The 22,738-nt window shown below is 46.3% G+C and overlaps 1 protein-coding gene across 1 annotated transcript; it reads left to right on the forward strand.

Moving 5' to 3' along the window:
* Window positions 1–393: 393 nt before the first annotated feature.
* snap29 (synaptosome associated protein 29) lies at window positions 394–19,496 on the forward strand. Its single transcript, XM_055655415.1, is given in 7 exon segments — window positions 394–477; window positions 479–637; window positions 5,787–5,977; window positions 8,244–8,329; window positions 15,676–15,771; window positions 18,223–19,084; window positions 19,175–19,496. Coding segments are annotated over 6 exon segments (771 nt in total). The 5' UTR covers window positions 394–396; the 3' UTR covers window positions 18,381–19,084; window positions 19,175–19,496.
* Window positions 19,497–22,738: the final 3,242 nt, after the last annotated feature.

Genomic DNA, 22,738 nt, shown 5'->3' on the forward strand with positions numbered 1-22,738 from the left:
TGGGGTGGGGGGGGAGTGCCAGCATCAAAGATGGCCGCCTCCACTGCACTGTGCTTCTCCAGGTTTGTGACGTTATTTACGGCGGGCATGTTGAAATATTCTGGGGTGCAGCTGCAAGCATCAAATTTAATTGGCCGCTCCACTGTGTGCATTCTGCCAGGAGTGTGACGTCGGCGGAGCAGAGATGGGGGGGGGGGGGGGGGGGGGGGGGGGGGGGGGGGGGGGGGGGGGGGGGGGGGGGGGGGGGGGGTGCCAGCATCAAAGATGGCCGCCTCCACTGTGTGCTTCTGCCAGGAGTGTGACGTCGGCGGCGGGGGGGGTGTCAGGTGACCCGGGGTTGTTCGATGGCGGCGGCGGGTGGGTGTGAGGCGAAGCTGAGGACGGACATGAGGCGACATGTCGGCTTATCCGAATCGCCACAACCCCTTCGCCGACGAGGACGACGACGACGACGACGACGAGGAGGAGGAGGGGAGCGGAGGCGGGGGGCCGCGGCCTGGGCCTGGGCCCGGAGGCGGAGCGGCAGCAGTCGCTGAGGGAACAGGCCATGAGCAGCGCCCGGCGCGCCGTACAAAGCAGCGGCCGCAGTGTCGCCATCATCTATGAGACGGAGCAAGTGGGCACCGACACGGCACAGGTAGCGAGAGGCCCGGGGGGGAGGGGGGGGGGAGGGGGAGATGGGGGGGGGGGTAGTGGAGAGGAGGAGGGGGGGGGGGGGAGAGAGGGGGGTAGGGGAGAGGGGGGGGGTAGTGGAGAGGAGAGGGGGGGGGTAGTGAGGGGGGGGAGGGGGGGTAGAAGGGAGAGGAGGGGGGGGAGAGTAGGGGGGGGGGGGGAGGAGGTGAGGGGTAGGGGAAGGGGAGAGGAGGGAGGGAGAGGAGGGGGGGGGGGGGAGGAGGGGAGAGAGAGAGAGGGGGGAGAGGGAGGAGGGGAGAGGGGAGGAGGAGGAGAAGGGGTAGAGGAGGGAGGGGAGGGAGGGAGAGAGAGAGGAGGAGGGTAGGGGGAGAGGAGGAAGGGGGGAGGGAGAGGAGAGAGGGGGAGAGGGAGGGAGGGGGGGAGGAGGGGAGATGAGAGAAGGGGGGAGAGGAGGAGGGGAGAGGGAAGGAGGAGTAGAGGAGCATTTCACTGCACATCTCATATGTGTGTGTGACAAATAAACTTGACTTGAGGGGAGAGGGAGGGTGGTAAGGGAGAGGAGGAGGAGAAAGGGGGAGGGAGATGGAAGGAGGAGGGGGGGATGGATGGAGAGAGTGCAGGAAAGAGGGTGGAGGGAATGGGTGGGTGTGATGCGAGGGGGAGTATGAAGGGGATGGAATGGGTTGAGCGAAATGCATGGGGAGTGAAGTAGAGTTGGAGGAGATTAGATAGAAGGGGGATTGGAGGAAAGTGGTGAGTCGGAGGGGGTTGTGAGTGGGGGAAGGTGAGGGAATGGTATGTATGTGGGGAGTGAACTGGGTGTGAATTAGTGTGGATGGGTGGGGCGGTGGGAATGGGTGTGGGAGAGTCTGTTAGGTCTGGCCTGTGATAGGGAGACGATGGTGGCATAAGTTGTAGAATATCTGAGGCACTACCTACTGTACATGAGTTTGGCTTGATTTGGCGTGTGAATGTGTGTGAGTGATTGGTGGTGGTCGGAGGGGCTGTAGGTGCAGATTAGCAGCCACGCTTCCGTCAATCTGCCCCAGGGCAGCTGTGGCTACAGAAGTAGCTCACCACCACCGAGTGTGACTGAGGAGTGAATGAATAATGCGATGTCAAGCGCCTTGAGTATCTAGAAATGCGCTATGTAAATCCCATCTATTATTATTACTATATTATTTGTTGAGACTGATGTCAAAGCAGGGAAGCTAAGGGAATGGACTGAATGTAGAACACCTTCGAGGGGAAAGTACAGATGCAATGGGCAAAATGTCCTCGACAGCTACATTACACACTTGGTCTCAGAAGAACTGATGCAGCTGGTTGAGTTGCTGCCTGAACGCCAGAGACCTGGGTTTGATCCTGATCCATGTGTGCAGTTTGACATTTACACTCTGACCATGTGAATTTCTTCCAGGTGCTCTGGTTTCCTCCCATACCTGAAGGATGCATGGATTTGCACGTTAAATGCCCTCTAAAAAATTCCCCTCATGTGTAGGGAGTGGACGAGAAAATGAGCTAACATAGAACTGGTGTGAACAATGGTTGGCATGGACTCTGGGCTGCATGGCTATTACTATTGTATCTTCCAATCACTCCATTAAAAATAATATCAGTCTAGTTTAAATAGTTTAAATTCCATTTGGAATATTTTGGAGAACCAAGAACAAGAATCAGCCCTTAACTCAGACTTGCATCAGCAGAAGTAGAGAGACAAGGGTCAGCAGATGCTGGAGTCTGGAGCAAAACAAAACAAACTGCTTGAAGAACTCGAATGAACTACAAAGTGCTGGAGTAACTCTAGGGGGAGGTGGATAGGTGATGTTTTGGGTTGGGGTCTTTCATTCCCTCCAGAGATGTTGCCTGACAGTTGTTACTTCAGCACTTTGTTTTTCCAGCATCTGCAGTTTCTTATTTCTGCACGACTAACATAGTGGGTTGAGCAGTGTCGGTAGAGGTAAAGCAGTGGTTGACGTTTCGGGTCCGGTCACTGCTTTGTGACTGAGTGTAGAAGGGAGTGAGCCAAATTTATCCTTCCACAGATGTTGCCTGGTCTGCAAAGTTACTCCAGTGCTGTTTTGCTCAAGATTTTAGCATCTATAGTCTCTGGTGCCTCACAAGGGAACTCTGTTCTGTCCCTGGGGAGAAACTTGCTTAAGCCAGCAATGATGAACTTAGTCCTTGGATTAAACTAAAGATGAACATGGAGAGCAACATATTGTCCACAGGAAAAATATTAGCCAAGCCTTGTGTCATTTAAGTTTACACAAATTGGTGATTAGTTTAGAGTTACAGTGCCATTCGCCTGCCGTTCATCATCATCCATACACTACTTCTATCCTACATACTAGGGATCATTTTCAGAAGCTAAATAACCTACAATCCTGCACGTCTTTGGAATGTGGGAGGAAACTGGAGCATCCAGAGAAAGCCCATATGGTCACAGGAAGAACGTACAGATTCCGTACGGACAGCACCCGAGGTCAGGATCAAACCCGGGTCTCTGGTGCTGTGAGGCAGCAACTCTACCTCTGCGCCACCGTGCTGCCCTATCACGTGAACATCTATCAAATTCAGCTTGAATCTCTTGATTTTTTTTGTATATCTCCAATGTGCTGATCACCAGTTTGTTGGCCATATTGCATTTTCATTCTTTTCTTAACTTTGTATCTACTAAAACCATCTGAAGAAGGGTTTCAGCCCGAAACGTTGCCTATTTCCTTCGCTCAAAAGATGCTGCTGCACCCACTGAGTTTCTGTCTACCTGATTTTTGTCTACCTAATCCTTCCTAACCTCTGATTAAGTCTTCTATTTGAAATTGGGCCAAATGGTTCACCTTTCTGTTGTGCACAGTTGTTAATGGTGATAATCTTAATGTTCTGGACATAGAATTCTATGCTGTTGTTTGAATCGTACTGTAACTAGTTCTGGGAACTTGTGTGAAATAATTAATTTTTTAAATGGTAGACAATAATGCTGGAGAAAGCCAGCGGGTGAGACAGCATCTATGGAGCGAAGGAAATAGGCGACGTTTCGGGTCGAGACCCTTTTCCAGCATCTGCAGTTCCCTCTTAAACAAAACAGTTTGTAATGGTGTAATCAACTGCAATCAAACAAATTTTATATTTCCTAAAGTGCATGTCCCACTTTCACGAGGTAATTCACGAATTCTCCCGAGTTTTCCCCTTGATTCAAACTTGCAGAATGTTCGTAACGAGTCCGTAGGGGGTCGTAGATATATCGTAGCGGCTCATTATGCCAGCCGTAGGTACTCATGGCATCAGGTAAGTCAGGACGTTTTTGCCAGCCCTATAAAAAAATGTCCACGAGTAAACAAAAATGGTCATGATGAAAGAATTGGCAACTTTTTACTTGTAAGGAGGGCATCGAAATAGTCGTGGGAATTTGTAGACATACTCGTAGGAGTTCGTGAACATAGTCGTGGAAGTTCGTAGATTACCACAATCTACTCGGCAGAGGTTTTGAATTAAGTTGTGAAAGTAGAACAGGCCCTTAACACATAGGGAAGCAGTGAATAGAGTTGTACATTTAATACCACCTCGGTATTACCACCTCTTGCACCTACAGGATTATAGCTGGCATCTTAATCATACCTGGCGAAGTGCAATTTGTTTGTTTACGGATCAATTATCTATTTAATATCGTAGAAACATGCCCTTCAGTGAAGCCAATTTATTGTTTACCCTTCAAATCAGTCCTAATCCCAAATGCCTATCCTGTATCTATAAAGTGCTTTATTTTCTCCATCAACCAATTAGCCTACCAAATGTTGACCTTGGGCTCAGAGCCAACAGCACATAGATGGAGTAATGTTAAACTGGGTATGTTCAAGGTCTAATTTGAAGGAGTAGATAATTGTATGTAGTTTTGTACTGAAGGCAGCAAATAAGAAATCCCAGCTATATACAAAGTGCTGGAGTAACTCACCGGGTCAGACAGCTTCGCTGGAGAAAAGGTGCCGTTTCGAGTCGAAACCCTTCTTCAGACCAGAAACTTCACCTATTCCTTTTCTCCAGAGATGCTCCATAACCTGCTGAGTTGCTCCAGCTTTTTTGTATCTCTCTTTGGTGTGTACCAGCATCTACAGTTCCTTCCTACAAAATCCCAGCTATATGTTGCCTTGCCATTCCTATTGCCCCACACTGTTTCAGTATCAATCAGTGCTGAAGAAGGGTCTCGACCCAAAACATCACCCATTCCTTCTCTCCAGAGATGCTGCCTGTTCCAGCTTTTTGTGTCTAGCTCTGCTTGGTTGTAGTGCTTTTAAAAAGAAACATAGGTACAAAATTTTAAATCAGATTGGTAATAATCTGTCACGGGAAGAACAATGATTAATGCAATACAAGGGTGTACTCTGGATCCTCTACCATTCATTCCAGTTTCTCCATTATCTCTGCTCTGGCCTGATTTAATTCTTCCTGAACTGTGGTTTCTCATCTCCTTGACCACATCTTGTCTAACTCCCTGGTAGCGATATAGTGGTGAACGCACAGGGAAGGAGATGGCTGAAGGCCATTAACAATTATGGACTTGCTTGGAACAGGCACAGCTCATAGGAACTCGGGCATGGACTTTGAAAATGGTACTAAAGCATAGTGCTTCATGCACGTGAGCTCAGTAGACTACTTGGGTTCACTTGCTGATGGGGGGGGTATGGCAATACTCTTCTGGACTGTTTGTTTGTAAGAGAGATTTTTACTGTGTTAGCACTTCGCTCATGTGACAATGAAAGCACCATTGATCTAATACCCAGTTGGAAGTTTTAATATTGAGAGAAAAAAAGAAAAAGAAAAAACCCTAATGTACTATACAGTGAGGTAGACAAAAGTGCTGGAGAAACTCAGCGGGTACGGCAGCATTTATGGAGCGAAGGAAATAGGCAACGTTTCGGGCCAAAACCCAGAAGGGTTTCGGCCCGAAACGTTGCCTATTTCCAGAAGGGTTTCGGCCCGAAACGTTGTCTATTTCATTCGCTCCATAGATGCTGCCGCACCCGCTGAGTTTCTCCAGCACTTTTGTGTATCTTCGATTTTCCAGCATTCTGCAGTTCCTTCTTAAACAAATCTCTTTAATGCGAGAGCAAAATCAGGTACAATTTCTAACGGCTACTCTGTTATTTGCTGGACAGGAACTACTGCGGCAAGGCGATGCTCTGAGGCGAACGGATAAAATGCTGGATAAAATGGACCAGGATTTGAAGGTCAGCCAGAAACACATCAATAGCATCAAGAGCATGTTTGGTGGCATTACAAACTACTTCAAAGCTAAAAACCCTGAGCCACAGGCTTCTCCAGAACCGGAAAAGCAAAGTAGGAGCAAGTGCGTATCATTCCTCTCCTCTATAATTAACATTTAAGTTGTCGTTACATCTCTGGTATTATGACTACCTCGTGCACAAACTTGAAAACAATTGATCTTGCTGTTAATAATCCAAAGCCCCAATTTGTGCTTTAACTTTGTAGCTGAAAGTATTTGTATCAATATTGCTACAGAAATTAGACTCTGGAGACGACAGAAATCATGGTGAGGTTGTGTATGTTTGGGTTTTGTCCATTTGCCATTTTGTCATATCTCGGTTTTGAGATATTGTTACATCTCAATGTCTATATTGTGTCATTTCAATACTGGGCAGCGCGGTGGTGCAGCGGTAGAGTTGCTGCCTTACAGCGCCGGAGACCCGGGTTTGATCCTGATTATGGGTGCTGTCTGTACGGAGTTTGTACCTGCTCCTTGTGACCGCGTGGGTTTTCTCCAGGTGCTCCGGTTTCCTCGCACACTCCAAAGACGTGCGGGTTTGTAGGTTAATTGGCCTCACTGTAAATTGTCCCCAGTGTGCAGGGACTGGATGAGAAAGTGGGGTAACATAGAACTAGTCTGAGGGGGTCAACAAAAATGCTGGAGAAACTCAGCGGGTGAGACACCATCATATAGGTGACGTTTCGGGTCGAGACTTTTCTTCAGACTGAACTAGTGTGAGTGGGTGATCGTTGGTTGGCCTGACCTCGCTAGGCTGTAGGGCCTGTTCCTACGCTGTATCACTAAACAAAATAAATGGCATTTCTTGATCTTTGAATGAGCGCAGTGTTCTTCCCTCCTGTATAGAAGCATAGCTTGCTGTGACATGGGCATCCTCAGCTTACGTTTGGCAGCATCTCAACGGTGTGTTAATGATTAATGCTAGACCACTGATTTTCAACTCTCAAAGTTCATTTGTCCAAATAATGTTGGAGTCAATCGATCTTGACAGTGGAAAAACTGCAGAGTCGTTACAGCATCGAACTTCCTGTGGAAATGGTCGCTCATGGCGCCATAGTTTAGGACTCTGGTTTCTGTGAGGATGTTGACAAAGCAATTCCCCATAGAATTGTGCAAACTCGTCTTGTTTGTAATTCTCCTGAGCAAATGCTGCGTTGCAACTTTTTCTCTTAGCTGCTCTAACTTTTAATGCATCCGGCAGGGATTGGATTGAATTGAATATAACCTTGTTGTAAGTCACTGCAAGAGCACCCTTCTGCATCCTTGCACTTGTGAGTTCAACAGATCGTGAGTTTGCACCCAGTTCTAGTCGTGAGATTAAATGCAAGGTACAGCATGGAAACGGGTCCTTCGGCCCATCAATCACTCGTTTACACTATGTTATCCCACTTCTGCGTCCACTTTCTGCACACTAGAGGCCATCTATGAAGGGCAAATAGCCAATAAACTCAGTCTTTGGGATGTGGGAGGAAACGGGAAAACCCATGCAGTTACAGGGAAAACATGTAAACTCCACACAGTCAGCACCCGAGGTCAGGATCGAACCACTCTCTAGCGCTGAGAGGCAGCAGCTCTACCAGCCGCACCACCCTGCTGCCATTTGGTCTTCATTCGATCTGTTCATTCCTTGGCACAACATCCTGTCTACACTAGTCTCGAAACCCCATACCATGATATAATGAGAGCAGTGTTGAAGATGCTTGATGTGGGAAATGGGAGTTGTTACAGAACATTGAAACGAGGTTGAAGTAATTCAGAAGGATGTTTAGCTGTTGGGTAAGTTGAACACTTACACAGGGGAAGGGGGAAGAAATGTTTCTGGATTTAGAGTTCTAGTAAATGTTCTAATATTTTTATAATACGTTAATGATTTGACATTAAATAAGGGCAGCATGATGTGTGATTACAGTTCTTTGTTTCTACTGTAGAATTAGTCACTTGGCCCCTTTAATTTGTTGTGACGAAAAGTGAATTACCTTTGATATTGGTGTGGCGGAATAACCTTGCTGCTTATCTGCAGAGTGCTTCAGTCTGGCATATTGCTATGAAACATCTCCTGATGTTAAATTCAATTAGGTGTAATGGAATTAAATTCTAGTATTATTTTTTGATCTGAACTCTTTTATTTTCTCCCAATGCCACTGGAAAAATAGCATCATATTATCTTGTGCACTGGTGTTCTTAGGGTATAGGATAGAATCGGCAGTTTTTATATATTTTTTTTTTATTGCCGTAACCCTGCTGTCTACAGTTAATCAAATTATGATTTCAGCCCCTTAATTGGCTCATTCAATATTTAATTTAAAACATTTTTAAATTCCATTGGCAGATTGCAAGAGAGTTTGGATAAAAGCAAGCAACAGGATGAGCAGTACCAGGCAAATCATCCGAACCTGAGGAAACTGGACACATCGGGTAAGTCCATGCACGGATACGATGATCTACGGGAGTTCTGCGTCCTCCAGCATTTCACGGGCTTGTGCTCAAAATAACTGCCTGTTGTTGACCCCAAATTCCCATCAACTCCACCAAATTTTACCACCCAGCTACACACAAGGGGAAATTTCAGCAGGCAATTATGGGTTAGCAAGTTTGGCATGTCCCCAACAACTCTCACCAACTTCTGCAGTAAAGCATTTTTATCAGGATGCATCATAGCATGGTTTGGGAACAGCTCCGTCCAAGACCTCAAGAAATTGCCGAGGCAGCCCAGGCCATCACCCAAACCAATCTCCCTTTCATTGATTCCATCTACGCCTCACGCTGCCTCGGCATTATCAAGGACAAGTCTCACCCCGGTCACTCCCTCTTCTCCCATCAGGCGAGAGGTACAGAAGTGTGAAAACGCACACCTCCAAATTCAGAGACAATTACTTCCCAGCTGTTATCAGGCAACTGAACCATCCTGTCACCAACTAGGGAGCGGTCCTGAGCTACCAGCTACATCACTGGAGACCCTAGGACTATCTTTAATCAGACTTTATTGGACAACTTGCACTAAACATTATTTAAAGTTTCTGTCTTCACTTCCAATGTCAGATCTGCACGTGACACTCAGATTGTCACAAGGCAAAAATGTTGGGGGTTTTTCGTTTTGGAATTTCTCTCTTACTAATTCCACTTCCTCTTCTCGCCAGTAACTTCCTTAAGACCAACACCCAAAGCCTTTCCTTCGAACTTCCTCTTTGCCATGGACTGTGAATTAATCTGTTTTTTTTTTTAATTGACTTGCTTTCATTTTTGTGGCTATGTGACAACAATTCTCAACGTAGTTCATTCGAATTCTCATCTGTATTTTAACCTTGGATTCACTTAGTCACCCTTCACCGGGACTCTTGTTGCCGCAAAGGGTATTTAGAAACATTTTACAAAAGTACAATTGTGGGATATTTCTGGCAAGCCTGCATAAAGGTTTGCTGATTTACAGATCTAAATGTACTACATTCCAAATATTAGGCCAATGTTACATTTCAATAAAAATTTGTATATCATAGTGAGACAAGATTAATGGGACTATTCCAATGATTCATTGATACTTCATTGTCACACACACAATGCGCTCCATAATGTTTGGGACAAAGACCAGTCATTTATTTATTTGCCTCTGTCCTCCACAATTTGAGATTTGTAATAGAAAAAATCATGTAATTAAGGTGCACATAGTCAGATTTTATTAAAGGGCATCATCACCCAATCTGAACCCAATTGAGCATTCTTTTTATATGCTGAAGAGAAAACTGAAGGGGACTAGCCCCCAAAACAAGCATACGCTAAAGATGGCTGCAATACAGGCCTGGCAGAGCATCACCAGAGAAGACACCCAGCAACTGGTGATGTCCATGAATCACAGTTATTCCATGCAAAGGATATGCAACAAAATACTAAACACTATATTTAAGAGGGAGTTAGATGTGGCCCTTGTGGCTAAAGGGATCAGGTGGTATGGAGAGAAGGCAGGTACAGGATACAGAGTTGGATGATCAGCCATGATCATATTGAATGGCGGTGCAGGCTCGAAGGGCCGAATGGCCTACTCCTGCACCTATTTTCTATGTTTCTATGTTCCTATGTTCCTATGACTACTTTTATTTACATTACATTGCTGTGTCCAAAACATTATGGTGTCCTGAAATGGGGGCGACTATGTATAAACACTGCTGTAATTTCCACATGTTATAAACCAAAATGTGTAAAAATGGCCTTTATTAAAATCTGCCAATGTGCACTTTAACCACATGTGATTTATTTTTTCTATTACAAATCTCAATTTGCGAGTACAGAGGCAAATAAATAAATGATGGGTCTTTGTCCCAAACATTATGGAGGGCACTGTACCTAGATACATGATAGACATTTGTTTTTGCGTGCAATCCAGTAAAATTCCGTATAAAATGTCAAGAATACCAACACCTAAAAGTAACCATCTCTCAAAATAAACCTCGTGTTCCATGGAAATGATTTAAGATTGTAACGTTAATCACCTGCATTTTAACTGGCATGGTTTATTAAGGCATACTTTGAGTTACACAGCAGGCTTTGTACTTGCCATCTGGGAGTTATATTTAGCTTGGATTAGAGATGCAGCAGGGAAACAGGCCCTTCAGCCCTTTGAGTTGGGGTGGGAGATTGCAACCTTCACGTGGTCCACCCTATTTCGACGAATGCAATCAACCTGGCATGCACAAACAGAAGATCAAAGAGAACAAGTTGTCTTACAACTTTAGGCTGTGCATGGCATACGCAAGAAGAAGAAGTTCACCGAGTCCACGCCGACCATCGATCACCCGTTCACACTAGTTCTGTTCTACACCTTTCTCACCTACTCCCTACACACTAGGGGCAATTTACAGAGGCCAATTAACCTACAAATCTACACGTTTTTGGGGTGTAGGAGGTAACCAGAGCACCCCGAGGAAACCCACACAAACTCTACACAGACTGCAATGGAGGTCAGGCTTGAACCAGAGTCTCTGGCACCGTGAGGTGGTGGTTCTAACAGCTGCACCACTGTGATGCCCATTCTGATTTACCCTTGCTGTAAGCTTGCACGTTTTGCAAAGACTTGTCATGGGCAAAACTCTGCCTTTTGAAGAAGGGTCCCAACCTGAAAGGTCGCCTACTGCTGTTCTCCAGAGATGCTGCCAATCCTGCTGAGCTACTCCAGCACTTTGTCTTTTTTCCCCCTGTAAACCAGCTTCTGCAGTTCCTTGTGCCTTTGCTTTTGTTCTGCGACACTAGATGGCGCCAGTGGTTACTATGTGGAGGTGCAAGTTCTACTCTGCAGCGGGGAAAAGTCCCAATTACTGGATTGTTCCTGTTCCTAGATAGATAGATCCTTTATTGTCATTCAGACCTTTCACCTTAGAGTGAGTGTTTGCAGACGTGTGGGTTCATTGAGCATTGTGTCGATGCTGTCCATAGTGACCAGATTTAAAACAAAAAAAAAAGACACAAAAAAAGTGCTGGAGTAATTCTGCAGGTTAGGTGGTGCCTCTGGGGGGAAGAAAATATGAATATGCAACATTGCAGGATTGGAAGTTGCCCATCTGACTCCTTTGGTAAACAATAAATTTGGCTTAAAACTGATCATGCAAAGGAAAGATGTGCAGGCAGTGGAGAGGGGCCAGAGGAGGTTTATGGGATGATCTAGGGGATAATGGGAGTTAAAGTACAGGGAGCTCGCTGGAGTTGAGAAGGATGAGGATGGGAGGGGGGCATTGAAACCAACCAAATAATGAAAGGCTTAGATAAAGTGGATGTAGAGAGGATGGTTGCAGTTGTGGGAGAGTCTAGGACCAGAGGGCACAGCCTCGACGTATCTTTAGAAAGATGGGGAGGAATTTCTTTAGCCAAAGGGTGGTGAACCTCTGGTATTCATTGCCACAGCCAGTGGTGGAGGCCAAGTCAGTGGGAATTTTTAAAAGTGGAGATTGATGGCATCTCGGTTATAAATGAATGAAGAAGGGTTGCGGCCCGAAACGTCGCCTATTTCCTTCGCTCCATAGATGCTGCCGCACCCGCTGAGTTTCTGAAATGCTGGAGAAACTCAGCGGGTGCAGCAGCATTTATGGAGTGAAGGAAATAGGCAACGTTTCGGACAGAACCCCTTATGGAAATAGGCAATGTTTCGGGCCGAAACCCTTATGGAAATAGGCAACGTTTCGGGCCGAAACCCTTATGGAAATAGGCAACGTTTCGGGCCGAAACCCTTATGGAAATAGGCAACGTTTCGGGCCGAAACCCTTATGGAAATAGGCAACGTTTCGGGCCAAAACCCTTATGGAAATAGGCAACGTTTCGGGCCGAAACCCTTATGGAAATAGGCAACGTTTCGGGCCGAAACCCTTATGGAAATAGGCAACGTTTCGGGCCGAAACCCTTATGGAAATAGGCAACGTTTCGGGCCGAAACCCTTCTGGAAATAGGCAACGTTTCAGGCCGAAACCCTTATGGAAATGGGCAACGTTTCGGGCCGAAAGCCTTATGGAAATAGGCAAAGTTTCGGGCCGAAACGTTACCTATTTCCTTCGCTCCATAGATGCTGCTGCACCTGTTGAGTTTCTCCAGCACTTTTGTCTACTGTACTTTATTGGCTCATGTGCCTCGGTACAGTGAGGTGCCTTATTTTGCATACAACCTAAGCAGTATACAAGTGTCACCACGGTGTCTGGTACCAACACTCGCAAAAGTAGTCGTCTTCTTGAGTATGGCTGCACAGCCTAACGTTGTAGATCAAGGGCAGACATCCAGACCAGGACAGCATCAGTTACTGGGTGGATGGCTTTGATGCCCCCAGGGAAAAGCCTCAGTGGGCGGCCATTCACGGTGTGTGGGGTGGTCTGGACTGGATGTCCGCAGCCGCAAGCAGAGCTGTCTGTCATCCCCTCCCTTGTGCAGGTGATGGGCGGTTTTTGCATGGAGGGTGCGGATACTGTTCAGGGTCAGCCGTTGCTTGCGATGGAGGTCAAAACCCGGTAGATTCACTGTGGGGTCTGTGATCACCTCTCAGTTGTCGGTGTTGGCATCTTCCCAGACTCTGCGCTACTCAGTCTTGGGAGTCATGGTCTTCCAGGGATGTCCGGAAGGCAAGCAAGGGTGTTGTCATCCCCTCCTTGGGACTTTTCTTGCATGTTGGGCAGATTGTCAAGTCAGCGTGGATGGGACGGGGTCAGGTGGTTTTCAGTGGGGTCTGTGATGCTTAGTTGTCGGTGTTGGCAAGTCTTGGAGTCATAGTCTTCCAGGGATTTAACGGAAGGCCGGAAGGGTTTGTGGGACTTTAGGAGCATGTTGGGCAGATTGGTCAAGTCAGCGTGGATGGGAAGGTCAGGTTTAGTCTTGATGCTTAAGAGAAGGAGGGAAAATGGGGTTGAGAGGGACAAGTTGAACAGCCATGATCGAATGGCGATGGGCCGAATAGCCTGATATTGCTCTTATGTCTTCTGTGCTTCATTCATCCATTTTAGTTTGCATATGCACTCAATGTGGGTGTCGTAGGCCAGTGGTCTCGACTGCTGTGGTCGACCAAAAGAACATTAGAGTTTGACCTCTTTGTGACCTGTCCACTGATGCATGCAGAGGAGCGAGTGGGTGTTGCTGAAACACACGTGTTAGTTTAGAGATACAGCGCGGAAACAGGCCCTTCGGCCCACTGAGTCCGCACTGTCCAGCAATCCCCACACATTAGCACTATCCTACACACATTCGGGTCAATTAAGACTTATTCCAAGTGTACAATCCCAAACCAATGAACCTACAAACCACCATTTTAATCTCCTTTTATCTGCTGTTCCGTATTATGTTTACATATTCTGTTGTGCTGCAGCAAGCAAGAATTTCATTGTCCTATGTGCGACACATGGCAATAAAACTCTCTTGACTCTTGAACCGAAGATCTCGGCAAAAACCCACCCAGGTCACGGGGAGAATGTACAAACTCCGTACAGACAGCACCCGTAGTTGGGATCGAACCTGGGTCTCTGGCTATGTGAGGCAGCCACTCTACCCTTGCTGGGCCCAAAGGGAGGCTCACTCACCCTCTGAGGTCCCCACTCCAGAAGGCTTCTAGCTCGGAGTCATACTGCAGCTGGGGCCAGCATCACTATCAGTAGATCACTGGCGCCTGACACAGAGTGCAGTCTGCATTTTTGGAATTGTAATATTCCCAATGACTTCTTGCCCACATTGGGGTTATGTTTGTTTTTGCTGTGGTTAATTTAACCAGGTAATTGCTGCAGCATGTTCAAAGTGACTGATCACAATCAGAGCGTTAATGAACTATAACCATGTAAAGAAATAACCCACCAACTGTTTACAGGCTGTCGACGGTAGAGATACAGCGCGGAAATGGGTCTTTCGGCCCTTCGAGTCCCCGCCGACAAGCGATCATCCCAGATGCTAGCACTATCCGACACACACTAGGGACAACTTACCATTTTTACCAATGCCAATTGACCTACAAAAATGTTTGTCTTTGGAGTGTGGGAGGAAACTGGAGCACCCGGAGAAAACCCACGCTGTCGCAGGGTGAAGGGACAAGCTCGGTACAGATAGCACCCATAGGCAGCAGCTCTACCGTTGCATCACCCTAAATACCCTAACGCCAATTCTATTTAGCCCTTAATTCGGGTGAACTCTGCATGAAGGTCCTGATGTTTTAAAGATGTGTGCAGTGGATTTCTGACCAAGAGCCAAATTACTTCACTTTGTTTAAATAAAAGTATGCGTATCTTTGCTCATTGCTCTCAATGTTCCAAAAAGCCTGATTACTTCCATGCGTTCTCCAATTGTCCATTAAATTAAAAATATTTCAAATTCATCTTGCAGAGTCGGAGGAAGAATATAGAAACCATTCACTAGTTGCTGAAGAAGGGTCTTGACCCAAAACGTCACCCATTCCATCTCTGCAGAGATGCTGCCTGTCCTGCTGAGTTACTCTAGCTTTTTGTGTCTATCTTTTTAGTTTAAACCAGCATCTGCAGTTCCTTCGTCCACACTAGTCCTGCTCCCCTGATTTACTTCCCTGTTTAATATTCTTTCTCTTTACATGCCTCTATGCAGTTCCCTCTTGGCACTTTGCCAGAGGACCTAGGTTTAAAGGCGGGGGGGGGCAAGGGAACGATTTAATAGTTAGTTTCTCTCTTCTCTTTGCGTATGTGAAGATCAAGTGGGACTTCCTCAAATCATCCTTGGTGCAGGTGGGCCGAAGGGCCTGTTCCTGTGCCGTACAACTGTGATAACATCAGGATAAGCGCTCAACCAAGAAAACCAAAGCAGTATCCATATTGTGTGTGTGTGTGTAGGAAAGTGTTAAAGTGTGGGTGTCGCTGGTCGGCGCGGACTTGGTAGGCCGAAGGGCTTGTTTCCACGCTGTATCTCTAAACTAAACTAAGGTACATGGATGCTTTCACGAGAGAGCTAGATAGGGCTCTTAAAAATAGCGGAGTCAGAGGATATGGGGAGAAGGCAGGAAAGGGGTACTGATTGGGGATGATCAGCCATGATCACATTGCTGGCTCAAAGGGCCGAATGGCCTACTCCTGCATCTATTGTCTATTGATAGGAAAGTGCTTGGAAAATAATGAAATTCTGTAAGTGAAGCTAACCATGGTTTGATTCTAAGGTAAACACAAAAGGCTGGAGTAACTCAGCGGGGCAGGCAGCGTCTCCGGAGAGAAGGAACGGGTGATGTTTCGGGTCAAGACCCTTCTTCAGATTTGATTCAGATTCAGATTTTTCAATTCGTTTTTTTTTTTCACATTTAGGTTTTGGAGCTGCGACTAGTTCTGCAGCAGAAAACAACAATTGCCCCCGGAACAATTACCTTCGCGCTTGCCATGATCAGATGGATGACAATCTAGGTAAGGCGTTACTAATCAGTGCGTTTATATGCATGGGTGAGGGTGTGTCGGTGGAGGTGTATCTACGGGGATGTACACGCGTGGGGCCAACAGAACTTTGCAACAAGAGTACGTTTGTTTGCGTTATGTTAATTCTTCCAACCTGCCACTTGCATTCTCATCACTTGACATTGGAGCAGAACGAGGCCATTCGGCCCATCAAGTCTGCTCCACCATTCAATCGTGGATGACATATTTCTCCCTCCCAACCCCATGATCCTGCATTCTCCCTGTAAACCTCTTGACACCGTTACTAATCAAGATCCTATCAATCTCTGCTTTAAAAATACCCAATGACTTGGCCTCTGTGGCAATTAATTTTATAGATTCACCACCCTCTGACCAAAGAAATTCATTCTCATCTCCATTCTAAAGGCACGTCCTTTCCTTCTGAGGCTGTGCCCCTTGGTCCTAGACTCTCCCACGACTGCAACATCGTGTCCACATCCACTCTATATAGGCCTTTCATTGTTCGGTTTGTTTCAATGAGATCCCACCTCATCCTTGTAAACTTCACGAGTACCGGCCCAGAGAAGTCAAACGCTGCCCATGCGCTAACCCACTCATTCCTGGCTTCATTCTCGTCAACCACCTCCTGATCCTCTGCAATTCCAGCACCTCCCTCCTCAGATAAGGGTCCAAAACCTCTCGTAATATTCCAAATGTGTTCTTACCCGTGTCTCGTTAAGCCTCAGCATAACACTCGTGCTTTTATATTCTACCAGACCAAGTGGGACCCGTTGGGTCTCTGTCACATGGGAGGGCTGGTCCCCCGACGCAGTATTCCACCACTCGCCCATAGCCCCCAACTGCGCAGGCGCGGCTGACGGATTCCCGCTGTGACGCGAGTCACGACAACCTCGCCATCCCTCTTCCTACCCCTATCATCCTCCAAGGTTTTGCGCAAATTTAGGTACAAACTGGCAAACAAACAAATATAGAAACAAGATGAGAGTTTTAGTAATAGATAGATAGATAGATAGAAAGATAGAAAGATAGAAAGAAAGAAAGAAGATATCTACCCCACTTGAAATCACTGGGATCATTCGCGTAAACCTTGCAATGCCAGTACATCCTTCCTCAGACGCGGGGCCCAAAACTCCTCTCAGTATACCAAATTCCATAAAACTCCTTAAATTTCCAAGACTTTTGAGGTCTGACCAACACTTTAAAGCCTCAGCATAAAGTCTTAATTCTGCCCAGACGTGTTTTAATTGCATTTTGAGAAACGCGTTCCCTCGATTGTTTCTATTCTCGGTGGGGAGGAGGCAAGGCAAGTTTATTTGTATAGCACCATTCGTGCAAACAGCAATTCAAGGTGCTTTACAGGAAAGAAAAAACAAAATAGTCAATAATTAAAAATTGCAAAACAAGCTATACGACAAATGTATGAATAATAAAACAACGTCAATGAAACAATAAAAAACTATTATCTAAATGGTGGCCGATTGGGAAAGGGGGAGATGCAGCGAGACCTGGGTGTCATGGTACACCAGTCATTGAAGGTAGGCATGCAGGTGCAGCAGGCAGTAAAGAAAGCGAATGGTATGTTAGCTTTCATTGCAAAAGGATTTGAGTATAGGAGCAGGGGGAGGTTCTACTGCAGTTGTACAGGGTCTTGGTGAGACCACACCTGGAGTATTGCGTGCAGTTTTGGTCTCCAAATCTGAGGAAGGACATTATTGCCATAGAGGGAGTACAGAGAAGGTTCACCAGACTGATTCCTGGGATGTCAGGACTGTCTTATGAAGAAAGACTGGATAGACTTGGTTTATACTCTCTGGAATTTAGGAGATTGAGAGGGGATCTTATAGAAACTTACAAAATTCTTAAGGGGTTGGACAGGCTAGATGCAGGAAGATTGTTCCCGATGTTGGGGAGGTCCAGGACAAGGGGTCACAGCTTAAGGATAAGGGGGAAATCCTTTAAAACCGAGATGAGGAGAACTTTTTTCACACAGAGAGTGGTGAATCTCTGGAACTCTCTGCCACAGAGGGTAGTTGAGGCCAGTTCATTGGCTATATTTAAGAGGGAGTTAGATGTGGCCAAGGGGATCAGGGGGTATGGAGAGAAGGCAGGTACGGGATACTGAGTTGATGATCAGCCATGATCATATTGAATGGTGGTGCAGGCTCGAAGGGCCGAATGGCCTACTCCTGCACCTAATTTCTATGTTTCTAAAACGATTTTAAAAAGCACATAAAAGGGTTAAAATTAGATGGTTAAGATTACCTGCATGTCAGGTTATGGACAAGCTATAGTAAACAACAGTTTTTAGGCCTGATTTAAATGCCTTGGGGGGGGGGGGGGGGGGGGGGGAGGAGGGGTATTATGCGTTTTGTTCCCCGTCTGTGCCGGCTTTTTACCGAAGCATTAATATCCGGCCTCGTCTCTCTCTCTCTCTAACCGTAGACGTGATGACCTCTGGCCTGGGCCGGCTAAAGGGGCTAGCCATGGGCCTGCAGACAGAAATCGATGAACAGGATGAGATTATTAACCGGGTGGCAGGCAAAGTTGACCGAGTGGAGACCAAGATCGGAGCAACGGATCGACAGCTACGTAAACTTTGAAGGAGCATTGATTAGTTTAGGCTCCATCGGATGTACATCCACGAGCATTCATCTTGTAGAAACAGCACCTTTTTAAAAAATACCCAGATCCTACGGCGAATGGAGTTTAAGAATGCAAATTCTCAAGAAATTGAATTGGTCCTCGCTGAAATATGTTTCTGTATTTTCAGGGAAGATGGACACAAAACGCTGGAGTAACTCAGCGGAACAGGCGGCAGCAGCAGCAGCTCTTGAGAGAAGAAATGGGTAATGTTTCGGGACAAGACTCTTCTTCAGAAAAAGGGGTCTCAACCCGAAACGTCACGCATTCCTTCTTCGGGGAAGGGTCGCGGCCCAAAAATGTCACCCATCCCTTCTCTCCAGATATGCTGCCTGCCCCGCTGAGTTACTCCGGCATTTTGTGTCTGTCTTCAGTGTAAACCAGCATCTGTAGTTCCCTCCGATACATTTCGTCCGAATTTTCAGGAATGGATTTAACTACTGTTGTGCCTGCATTCAGATTGACATTAATTACTGGCACGGTGTATATGAAGCTGACGGTAACCTGCAAGATTATATGGTTTAATTATTATTGATTATATGTGTCAATTTATAAGGAACTATGATTTAGACGCCGCTAATGCAAACCTGGATGAATTTTGCTGCACTTGCATTGATATTCTCGTAACTGCAGGAGTCAGGAGAGGTCGAGACAAAATGCTGGAGTAACTCAGCGGGTGAGGCAGCATCTCTGGAAAGAAGGAATGTGTGACATTGCCCGTCCCGTCTCCAGAGATGCTGCCTCACCCGCTGAGTTACTCCAGCATTTTGTGTCTACCTGCGATTTAAACCAGTATCTGCAGTCTTTTCTTGCGCAGTCACTGTTTGAGAGGTCACTGTTTGATGATACTAAAAACTAACTAGCTACACTTCTGAACTATTGTCCAGAGGGTTAGGTTTAGCCGGACGAAAATTGTGTGCTAATGTTACATTCTGTACATTCCCTCTCACCCATTCAGTGCGTGTGATTTGGTTTGCTTTGTACAGATGCCCTGCGTATCTCTATTAATTGTAGCGATTTTTATTCTGATTTGTATCTCGAGCATCAATAAAGATTTTGGAAATATTTCACAGAAATGATCCACATCAAAAAAAAAAAAAAGTTTTGTTCGTTGTTGGGAAAACTTTTCTTTAAAGGAGTGCTTTGTTTACGGGTTCTTGTCCTCGTTTCCCCTTGCTCGTGTGCGGGAACTTGAGGTTGGTGTACTGATGCCACCAGCGGTTCAGACCAGACCAGACCAGACCAGAAGCTGTTAGTTTGATCTGGGTTTTTTTCCTTCCCATGCAAACAGGATTTAATTTCTTCAGGGGAACCTTTACTGCAGACAGCTGTTATAGAGGACCCAGCATATTTCATGTGGGACTGCTGTGATGAAAGACAATAGGTGCAGGAGTAGGGCATTTGTCCCTTCAAGCCAGCACCGCCATTCAATGTGATCAAGGCTGATCATCCCCAATCAGTACCCCGTTCCTGCCTTCTCCCCATATCCCCTGACTCTGCTATTTTTAAGAGCCCTATCTAGCTCTCTCTTGAAAGCATCCAGAGAACCGGCCTCCACCGCCCTCTGAGGCAGAGAATTCCACAGACTCACAACTCTCTAGTGAGAAAAAGTGTTTCCTCGTCTCTCCGTTCTAAATGGCTTATCCATTATCCTTATCCATAAACTGTGGCCCCTGGTTCTGGACTCACCCAAAAGGCGACGTTTCGGGTTGAGACCCTTCTTCAGACTGAGGTGGGGGGCAGGGGGTGGACAGGGGAGGGGGGGGCAGGAAGCAGAAAGGAAGAGGCGGAGAGAGTGGGATGTGAGAAGGGGAGGGGAAGGAGGGAGTCCTATCTTTTCACCTTTCACTTTTTCTCCCTCTTGTTCTTTTTCTTTTCCCTTATTTTCAAGCTTAACGGTTAAAATTGAAACTGTACAATAATTGTATAATTTTATACACCGAATGTTTTATTTGTGTACAATTACTTGGAATAAATATAATAATTTTTTTTTTAAAATATTTAAATAAATAAACAAGATCAAATAGAACAAGTCGGCCTACAACCTTAGGCTGTGCACGCCATTTGCAGGAAGAAGACTGCAGCTTTTTGTGTGTGTGCCCCTCTTGCACTAGAGTGGACTGGTGGGCTGCAATGTCCCACCCCCACCTTCCTTTCAGACGAGGTAATCTCTGAATCCACCGCTGTCAGCGCCCATCAGCCACGGACGACCCGTCTCTTTACTAAACTGGACTCCGGGCAGGGAAAGGTTAAGCCGGGTTCACCGACCATCCCTGACACACGTCTTTCTCCAGCGTCGAGGCCAACAGCAGGAGAAAGGCTAGTGCTGACACGGACATACTGGAGGCAAGGAGAGGCCTTGTGCTCCACACAACACAGCGGGTTTTACAGACACCTCTGAATCCTCAGCTCACGTTATTTCATTGCGTTCAGAGATAAAGTGCAGAAAACAGGCCTGTATGGCAAATCAAATTCCTTGTGTGAATGAACGAAGGAACGAATAGGTTTGTTGGCCAAGTATTCACATACAAGGAATTTGCCTTGGTGCTCCGCCTGCAAGTGATAACATGACATACAGTGACGGTTGTAGATAGTTCAAGAGAGAGCTAGATAGGGTTCTTAAAGATAGTGGAGTCGGGGGATATGGGGAGAAGGCAGGAACGGGGGTACTGATTGTGGATGATCAGCCATGATCACATTGAATGGCGGTGCTGGCTCGAAGGGCCGAATGGCCTACTCCTGCACCCAGTTAGGAATGACACAAAACATTAATATTGGCCAATATGTTTTTACATACTTGGCTAATAAATTAATTATGATACAATATAAATATTGGCCCCATATCTGAGGAAGGATGTGCTGGTTCTGGAAAAGGTCCAGAGGAGGTTTACAAGAATGATTCCAGGAATGAGTGTGTTAGCATATGATGAGTGTTTGTCGGCACTGGGCCTGTACTCGCCTGAGTTTAGAAGTTTGAGGGGGGAACCTCATTGAAACATACAGAATAATGAAAGGCTTAGATAGAGTGGATGTGGAGAGGGTGTTTCCACTGGTGGGACAGTCTAGGACCAGAGGTCACAGCCTCAGAATTAAAGGGCGCTTTTTTAGAAAGGAGGTGAGGAGGAACTTCTTCAGTCAGAGGGTAGTGAATGTGTGGAACTCATTGCCACTGAGGGCTGTGGAGGCCAAGTCAGTGGATATTTTTATGGCAGAGATGGACAGATTCTTGATTAGAACGGGTGTCAAGGGTTATGGGGAGAAGGCAGGAAAGTGGGGTTAGGAGGCAGAGATGAGCCATGATTGAATGGCGGGGTAGACTCGATGGGCCGAATGGCCTGATTCTACTCCTATAACTTGTGAACTTGTGAAACCAGTGCACCCAGAGGCAACCCACGCTGCCACGGGTAGAACATGCAAACTCCACACACGCAGGCAGGATGGAGACCGGGCCTCTGGCGCCGTGAGGTAGTGGCACTACCAGCTGTACCACCGTGCCGACCAAATATACCACCCCCTCTCCCAGTATCACCTCTCAACACCTCGTAACCAGAATGTTTGCAGCATACCCAAAGCCACGATTAATACAACTAGTATCATCATAATAATAATGGATTTATTTAAAAGTAGCTTTAAATAATAATATATGCCAACACCTGGATAATCCCACCTTCCCTGTTTCCCGTTACATAGCATATGGGTCAGCAGTTAACATCATCAAACAATAGAAAACATTTAAATGGAAATTATATATATATATATATATAGTTCGGTGTGATTTTATTGTAATAAATGCAGGTGTGTCTATAGGTTCATAAGTGATGGGAGCAGAATTAGGCCATTCGGCCCATCAGGTCTACTCCGCCATACAGTCATAGCTGCCCTATCTCTCCCTCCTAACCCCCTTCTCCCCATAACCCCTGACACCCACCCGCACTAACGGAACTAGCGGGCGGCAGCTTCCAGCTGAGATTCAGGGGCAAGAAGATACAACGTTGACTAAATGTTCTCTTGGTTGGTGTAGTTCTGTGGTGAGGATATTAGTCTCTGCGTGTGCTCGCGTGGAAGGATAATTGTGCAACAGAAAAGCGTGCAGCAAGGGTGTATCGCCTGTCCTTCAGTCATTTTGTTTCTCTCTCTCACTGTCATGGGGAGATGGGAACTGGCGTCGAGGCTCTCTCTCTCACTCACTATCTCTCCCTCTCCGCCTCTCTCTCTCTTTATATATATATATATATATATCTCCCCCTCCCTCTTTCTCACCTCTCTATCTCTCTCCCTCTCTCCCCCTCCTCCTCTCTACTCTCTATCTCTCTCTATA

This window comes from Leucoraja erinacea, chromosome 25, assembly GCF_028641065.1.
Source record: "Leucoraja erinacea ecotype New England chromosome 25, Leri_hhj_1, whole genome shotgun sequence".
Classification (NCBI taxonomy): domain Eukaryota; kingdom Metazoa; phylum Chordata; class Chondrichthyes; order Rajiformes; family Rajidae; genus Leucoraja; species Leucoraja erinaceus.